The following is an 8,184-nucleotide window of genomic DNA, read 5'->3' on the forward strand; positions in this document are numbered from 1 at the left end:
ACCAATCCAAACTGGAGAGTTGGCTTTCGCCAGAATATCCAGGAGGAGAGTCCTAGAAATTCATTTCTCATGAGCAGCTTTTTGGCATTTCTGCCTCACAAGCTGACTCCACCAGAGTGCCCTGACACTCAACTATATTTATAATTAGGAAGATAATCACAGTAGTGGTGGTGCACACCTTTAATCCCATCACTTGGGAGGCAGAGGCAGGTGGATTTCTAAGTTAGAAGCCAGCTTGGTCTACAGAGTGAGTTCCAGAACTGCCAGGGTATACAGAGAAACCCTGTGTCAAACCCCTCCTCCACTCCAAATTACTAGGGGCTGGAGAGATGGCTCAGTGGTTAAGATCACTGGCTGCTCTTCCAGAGGTCCTGAGTTCAATACCCAGCAATCACATGGTGACTCATAACCATCTGTAATGGGATCCAATGCATTCTTCTAGTGTGTCTAAAGACAGCAGCAGTGTACCCATATAGATAAAAATAAATACATCTAAAAAAATAAAATCAGGCCAGTGGAGATTATTGCAAGATTTACGAAAGGTTAATGAAACTAGGAACTTATGGGAATATTACAATATGACTAACCCACTCCGGTTGCCATTCCAAAAAAACAGGAATAAAATAGATTTAAAAGACTTTTTATACTATTCCTTTGCATCTTCATGATTGTAAAAGGTTTCCATTTAGCGTGCCTGTATGTAATTTTAAAGAACCCATGAAGCAATATCAGTGGAATATTCTGCCACAGGGAAAGGCTAACAGGCCTACATTATGTAAAAAAAAAAAAAATGTTTCTTCATCAATACAAGAATTTAGGTCTTAGCCGGGCATGGTGGCACACGCCTTTAATCCCAGCACTCGGGAGGCAGAGGCAGGCAGATTTCTGAGTTCGAGGCCAGCCTGGTCTACAAAGTGAGCTGCAGGACAGCCAGGGCTATACAGAGAAACCCTGTCTCGAAAAAACAAACAAACAAAAAAACCCCCCAAAAACCAAAAACCAAAAAACAACAACAAAAAAAAGAAGTTAGGTCTTCGAATCCTACAGTGTATATTATTCATTGTATGGGTATTTTATTAGCTTATCTATCTGAAGAAGTTTTGTTACAAGCCTTTGCTCTTATATAACAAGCTTTAAAATTTTGAGGAGTAGTTGCTGCTCCAGAAAAGATTAATAGACAATATCCATTGCAATATTTGGAACATCAGTTATATCCTAAACAAATTGTGGCACAGAAAAGTCAAATAAGAAAAGATAGTTTACCTACTTTAAATTATTTTGAAAAGCTTTTAGGAGATGATAATTGGCTAAGACCTGACTTTAAGCTCAAAACTGGAGGACTTAAGCCTCTACTTAATATTCCCAAGGGGGATGCAAATCCTAATACCCCTCAGCAATTAACAGGTGAGGGATGAATAGCTTTGCAGAAAGTAGAGGAAGCTATTAGCCAATAACAGATGCATTATATAGACTATGAACAATTGTGGGCTGTTTGCATTCTTGCTACTTTCTCATATGCTCACAGCAGAAATTTTAAATTCCTCATTTCTAAAATTCCCTGAGTGTTAGTTGTCTTTATGGATTCTATTTCCATTTTCACATCTTAAACCTTTTTACTCGTTTCCTTCCACTCTTTTTTTATTTTTTTTTTTGTTTTCATGGAGTTCTTTATTGGATTTTTCTTTCCTCACTCTGTTTAAATATGCGTTCATGAATTTGTTTAAGGGATTTCTTCATTCTCTCCATAAGAATTTCTATCACCTTCATACAGATTGTTTTAAGGTTTTTGTTTGTGCATCAGGCATGTTGGAAGGTTCAGGGAATGCTGTGTTAGGATAGCTGGGCTGCAGTGTAGACATCGTGCCCTGGCTGTTACTGACTGTGTTCTTTATGCTAGAATCTAAGATTCTAGAGTTGCAATGGTTAAGGATTTAGATCCTAATTTTTACATTTGTCTGTATTGGGTAGCAGTTCTGTTCCTTGTCTTCTGTTTCCTCTCTGGATTTTTGAAATGTGTGATTGCTGTATGTTTTCATAGTTAGGGTTTTATGGCTTTGATGGTATATCATGACCAAAGCAACTCATATAAAGACAATTATTTATTGGTGCTGGCTTGCCATTTTGGAGTTTCAGTCTATTATTATTAAGGTGGGAAGCATGTCACCATGCAGGCAGGCTTGGTGCTAGAAGTGCTAATATCTCTACATCTTGATCAAAAGGTGACTCTAATCTAGACCCAAGTTGCCCACTGCTGCTGCTTTTGGGACTGGAACATGCTTCTTTGGTTCTATTACAGGTTCACTGCCTAGGCCTAGCTGTCTTAGAACTAGTTCTGTAAACTGACATTGAACTCAGATCTGCATGGCTCTGTTTCCTGAATGCTGGGATTAAAGGCATGTACTCCTAGGCCTGGACATAATCCTCTGTTTACATTTTTACAATATCTTTTTAATTTCTGGATTGTAGTTCATTCCAGATACAGTCAAGTTAACCTTTGAGGACAGCCATCACTGCTGTCAGGCAGGAACTTTCCTTTGGACCTAAGAGTTTTGGCACTGGTGGTTCAATGTTTCCGTGTACAGGGAGCTGACACTTAGGAATGGGGATAGTTTAAAAGTCTGAAAGGGTTCACAGGAGGGAGGAGATTGCACCACAACCTGCTTATTTTGTCTCCTTGCAATTTGGAGAGACAGTGAAAAGTGGTCACCCCAGGATTGCTATACAGTTGGGGATTAGACTGGGAGGTGTGTTTCTACAAGAAGTGAAGGTGAGGGAAACAAGCAATTTCCATGCTTCCCTGTCAGGACTGGTCAATGAGTTTTCAGTGAGTGAATGCTGGAGTTAGCAGCTAGCATACAGCAAAGAGTTAGGGGGAGGGAGCTTAAGGAGGAATTGTTGAGCTTGATCTACATAAAGAGATCCTGGACAGCCAGAGAAAAGCTGTCACTAATCCCACCATCACGCCAACAATATGAAACAACACCCGCACACCCCAAAAAAACCCAAACAAACAAGTTTCCATTCTCCAGGTTAGAAACCTGGAAGGAGTTCTGAAACAGTGTTGCACAAGTGAAAATGACAGGAATTTGGGATGGAAATCATAAAACACTGAGAATTTAGCAGAGGGAGGAAAGTCCTTCAGGTGTCATCAAATCTAGGGACTTGTGCAATTTGGTCATCTGTAGTGCAGGGGTGAGTGACTCAATTGTCCACAGCTATGATGGGCGCTTATGAGTGTTTCCTTTGTCTAGAACTATGCTCCTTATGTGTTAGTATTTTCAGTGAGAACTGTAGTAAATACGTTAAGTACGCATCGGTACTTTCTTACTCATAAGCTGCTGTTGTGTTTTTGAAATATCCAACCCTTCAAAGTTTCTCTGGCCCTTAACCAAAATAGCCCTTAAGGTTGTCTGGAACTTTCAAGACAAAGATGGCAGCAAAGGGGGAGGGTCATGGAGGGAATCATGTTAAAAATAAGCTTGCCCTTTGTCTCTATCAGTGACAAACATGGCTTCCTCAGCATCAAGCACATGATATCCCCACACTACTGCATAGGAGAAGGCAGAGGAGGGCCCTTGAAGAGGGTGTGCATGGTGGCCATGAACCCAGTAGGTTTCAGTCAGTGTCACTATGGCAGCCAATGCTGGCAAGGTCCAAACGTTTCCTCCCTCTTGCCTCACTGGCTGCAAGTGGAGGAGGCTGCCACGGTTCCAGCCCAGGCCTCCAGGCTTCACCCTCCACCTCTGAGCCAGACTCCCTTCCCTACACCATAGTCCTCCCAGAGCTGCCAGTCCATGAGATGCTACCCTGTGGAGGATGCTCCTGAGGGGAGGTGGCACACATGCTGAGCAGCAGAGCCCAGAGCTCCAAGGAACCAACTTCCAGCCAGCCTAAGCAAAGATGTCTCCCTCTTGTAGCTCCTTGCTCGCTCTGCACCTTTCTGCAGAGCCAGGTCCCCCACACTGGTCGCAGGGACACCTGCCAGGTACCCTGGGCTCACGACCCAAGGGATGCCCATGCCCAGGTAGCCCTCCCATGCCCACAGCCCAGATCACAGCCTGGCCTCACACTGGGCCGTGGACTCCTGCCACTCTGTGGTGGCCTTGAAACAGCTGGGCAATGGAGCCAGGGCTGCTGACCCTCTAACCTTCCTCCTCTGTCCCTGTACTTCTTTTCACCCCCGAGGCCCCACGGTGGCTGCCCACAGGTCCTCTTCTTCTCTTCCTTGGGCACTGAAGTACCTTCCTGGCTTCTCAGAGTCAACCTTCTTCATGCTCCAGTGCTGCACCTTTCTGCTATGGAAGAGGAGATGCAAAGAACAGGTGGGTTGACAAACAAAACACAAGACGGATGTGTGACTTAACTGCTTGGAAGCCTCCAGTCTCCAAACTGTCTTCCAGGAGTTGTTTTTGTTTGTTTGTTTGTTTGTTTGGCCAAAACTGAACAATGTTTGAGATTTTTCTTCCTAGGAAAGATGGACTGAAAGCAGCTAGTTGGGGACATTTTTTTTTCAAGGAGCCTAGATTTTAAAGGAGGTAATGGGGCTTGCGCTGGCTTCTTCCTGCCCAATTGAAGAGTTGTTGATGTCTATGCTTAGACAATGTGCAGTTTGTTTTAATTGGAAAACGTGTGGTTAGGGGCCTAGGCTTGTGAAGAGCATTCTGAACCTGGAGGAGCTCCTCATTGTCCCAAACCCCACCCCCATCACCCAGCCTGTTCTCAATGCAGTCAGCCTTGGGCTTCTGCACAGGCTGCCTGAACTCGAACCCGTTTCAGGAGTGGCCTGTCTACATGGACCAGCCCATCAAGATCAGCCATTCGGTGGCACACTGTCCACCAGCACAGAATAATGCCACCTTTGATTGCAGAGTGCTGTCAAGGAACCATACTCTCCTCTGGTTTAATCACAAGATGAGCAAGACAGGGTCCAGCTGTCCTGGAACTCATTCTCTAGATCAGGCTGGCCTCAAACTCAGAGATTTACCTTCCTCTGCCTCCCGAGTGCAGGAATTAAAGGTTACCATGCTTGGCCTTGCTTTTAATTTTTAATCCAATTTAGCTTGTTTATCTTGGCACTGTACCTTGCTAGTTACTTATATTAAAGAAAAAAAATTAAAAGGATCTTTTTAGTTATTCAAGAATTCATACGTATGTAGAATATTTTAAAGAATCCTTCTTTGGGCCTAAACCTCAGGTGTTGGTTGAACTACTGAATTAATTCCAACTTAAACTAAGTTACACAAGGCTAAGAGGAATATCTCCTGTTTTGTATCTTGCCCCCTCTTTCTAAGACTTTATTAAGTTTATTTTTTTTAAGAGAAGAATTTGTCTTCAAGAGTGGTGTTTTGAAATGAAATAAACTTGAGCCTCTAGAGGAAGAAAGTAAGACTAGTGCAGCTAATGAAATAAGGAATTACTAGATAAATGCTATCTTTTATTTTTTTGATGGAATTGTCTGTGGGACTCACAGGAGGTGTAGGAACACAATTGGTTCTTAACCTGTGGGTCCCCATCTCTTTGGCAGTCTGATGACCCAGTTGTAAGGGGTGCATATCACATATCCTGTCTATATCTCAGCTATTTACAATATGATTCATAACAGTAGCATCACTACAGTTATGAAGTGGCCAAAAAGTGGTACTGGTTGACAACAACATGCAGAACTGTGCTAAGGGGGCACAGCATTGGGAAGATTGAGATTTAATGGCCTAGGGAGTGTGAACCTGTAATGAACCAATCCCTTCTAATGTTTTCAAACCATATTAAAGATTTTTTACATGCATTGAAACACAAAGGCAGGGCTGGTGAGATGGCTCAGTAGTTAAGAGCACTGAGTGCTCTTCCTAAGGTCCTGAATTCAAATCCCAGCAACCACATGACGGCTCACAATCATCCATAACAAAATCTGATGCTCTACTCTGGAGTGTCTGAAGACAGCTACAGTGTACTTCAATATAACCAGCAATATTGAAAAAAAAATAAAAAAGAAACACAAAGGCATCTCTCCCAGAAGGAGTAGACTCCCTGTATTTCAGTCTACTCTTCCCAGTCGTCATAAAAGCATGATGGTAGAGTTCTCATTTGTCAACACTAAATGCCAAGAAAAAGTTAGAGGGTTTCTAATACTGGTAGGACAGTGAGAGGTCTGCACAAACATCCAGAGCTGAGCAGGACTTATTGGCCTATGTGTGACTTCTCTGAACATAAACATCTCTAGAATCCACAGACTGTTTTCAAAAGTTTTATTCATATTATATTTTATTTGGTTAAGGTTTTGTCTACAGAGCTGTTTGTAGCAATGGAGACCAGATGAGGGCCTCAGATCCTCTGGATCACAAGTTAAGGGGTGGCTGAAAAACTCTCCTGTATGCTGAGAACTGAACCAGAGTTCTCTGAGTGAACTGTAACTGCTTCTGCAGCTGAGTTCCCACAAACTGAATCTTTAAAAAATAAAAGTCTTCATTGTCTTTTCCATCCCAATGAGTTAACATTCGTGCTTGATTTATCCTTTGCTCTGGGCCCCAGTCATCTCTTCTACATAGTCCAATGCAGACAGGTTTCTCTGAAGAAACTCAGGTTTGTCTGTCCTTAGGGACAGCACCTAAATTAAATCCCAGTTTCCTAAATATCAGACAAAAATCATACTAGAACATTAACAGAGTAGAAGTCAAGGAGACTGTCCCAGACTCCAGTGCTGCCCATCCCCCACCCAGCATTTTAACATATAACAGCTGTTTTACATGCTGAGCCACCATGCTGCTTTTTCCCAGGTTCACTATAAATGTTCCAGCAATACTGTACTCTAACCAGAAATCAGTGGTAACAACACTGGTTATTGCTATTGGAAGACAGATGTTGGTCATAGCTGTCCATCCCCTAAACTCATTTTACGTGTTTGAGTGAGGGCTCAACACTGCGTGCAGGACCCAGGAAGTGGAATGCTTCAGCCAACCAAGTGGGGATGGGTCTCCATCATTGACTTCCACTCTGAGGTCTCAGAGACCACAGAAGCATGAAGTGCAATGAAATACAGGGCCTGAGTCTTCAGCTGCTCTCTTTTGTGGAGGTCAGCCAGGATGAGAGTTTGTGCAGCATTCTCCACAGAGAGGTTCCTGCAGAGGGCATCCTCACACAGGACCTTCAGGCCCTCCAGACCATACTTGTCAGCAGCTGTCAGCACATCAGTGGCCATGGAGTGGCTTTGGAGGTGTGGCGCCTTCCCAGTGTAAATGAAGCCCATCATCTCCTTAAAGACTTTGGGATCCAGGTCATGGATCTCAGTGGGGTTTCCTAGTCTCTCCTCCATTTCATGTTCAAACATGGCTCTGAAAACTGGAGAGCGAGCTGCTAGGATGGCCTTGTGAGCCCTGAATTCATGGCCAGCTACCAACAGGCAGCAGTCTGTGAACAGGGAATTCTCCCACAGCTCTCCTAGGTCATCTGTCAACAGGTGCCTTGGATCCTTGATTGCAGGTGTTATGTTCTGTCCAGGCATGCCAAAGACAGATCCTACTATGCTCACCTTGCAGCAGAGGGTGAGCTTGTTTTCAGGGAGAAACCGACGTGGATGAGAGATGAGGAAATCTCCAAGGATGAACTTTTTGAATCCCCTGTATTGGTTTTTTTGAAAACTATGGACATTGAAGCTCTTCATACATTGATATTTCTCTCCTTGGGAAGTTGTGATCCAGAACTCGTACTTTGCCCAAACTGGGCTCTTTCGACAGCTGAGCAACTCCAGGAAAACTGACATGTAACATTCGCTTACTTCATCGACCCCATTTGGGTGTGCTCTCAAACACCATGTCACTTCATCATTGGCCTCTAACGAGAAGACTGGGCTCGTAATCGTTCTCCTAATTCCATCTATGCAAGGTGAAAAGTTCCTAATAGTCCACACATAGCAGAATTCCTTAACACTGATATGTGTGTAGCCCCAGTTCGTGACTTCCATGTCCTCTGACATTTCTGCTGGAGGTAGATTGGAGGTTAAATTTGATCTGAAAAGAAGAATTAGGGGTTATTTACTCTTCATCCCGTTGGTTACAATTATAATACACTTTATTTTTAGTTTCAATTTCTTCGAAATTGCCCCTTCTATGATGTTGGATACTTGTGTTATCACTGCCATTTTGTGTTTGTGTGTTTATTGAATCTTAGGTCTATGGTAATTCGTTTTGGCTA

General features: G+C 43.2%; 1 protein-coding gene across 1 annotated transcript; it reads right to left on the bottom strand.

Annotated features, from left to right (window-relative positions):
- Positions 1–6,943: 6,943 nt before the first annotated feature.
- On the bottom strand, positions 6,944–7,966 carry Tdpoz5 (TD and POZ domain containing 5). Its single transcript, NM_207273.2, has one exon. It carries the CDS (start codon positions 7,964–7,966, stop codon positions 6,944–6,946), a length of 1,023 nt encoding a protein of 340 aa, NP_997156.2.
- Between the last annotated feature and the right edge of the window lie 218 nt (positions 7,967–8,184).

This window comes from Mus musculus, chromosome 3 (assembly GCF_000001635.26).
Source record: "Mus musculus strain C57BL/6J chromosome 3, GRCm38.p6 C57BL/6J".
Taxonomy (NCBI): Eukaryota; Metazoa; Chordata; class Mammalia; order Rodentia; family Muridae; genus Mus; species Mus musculus.

What these genes read in the sequence shown, in the direction of transcription:
- Tdpoz5 (NM_207273.2), bottom strand. Translation starts at nt 7,966, where the DNA reads ATGTCAGAGGACATGGAAGTCACGAACTGGGGCTACACACATATCAGT.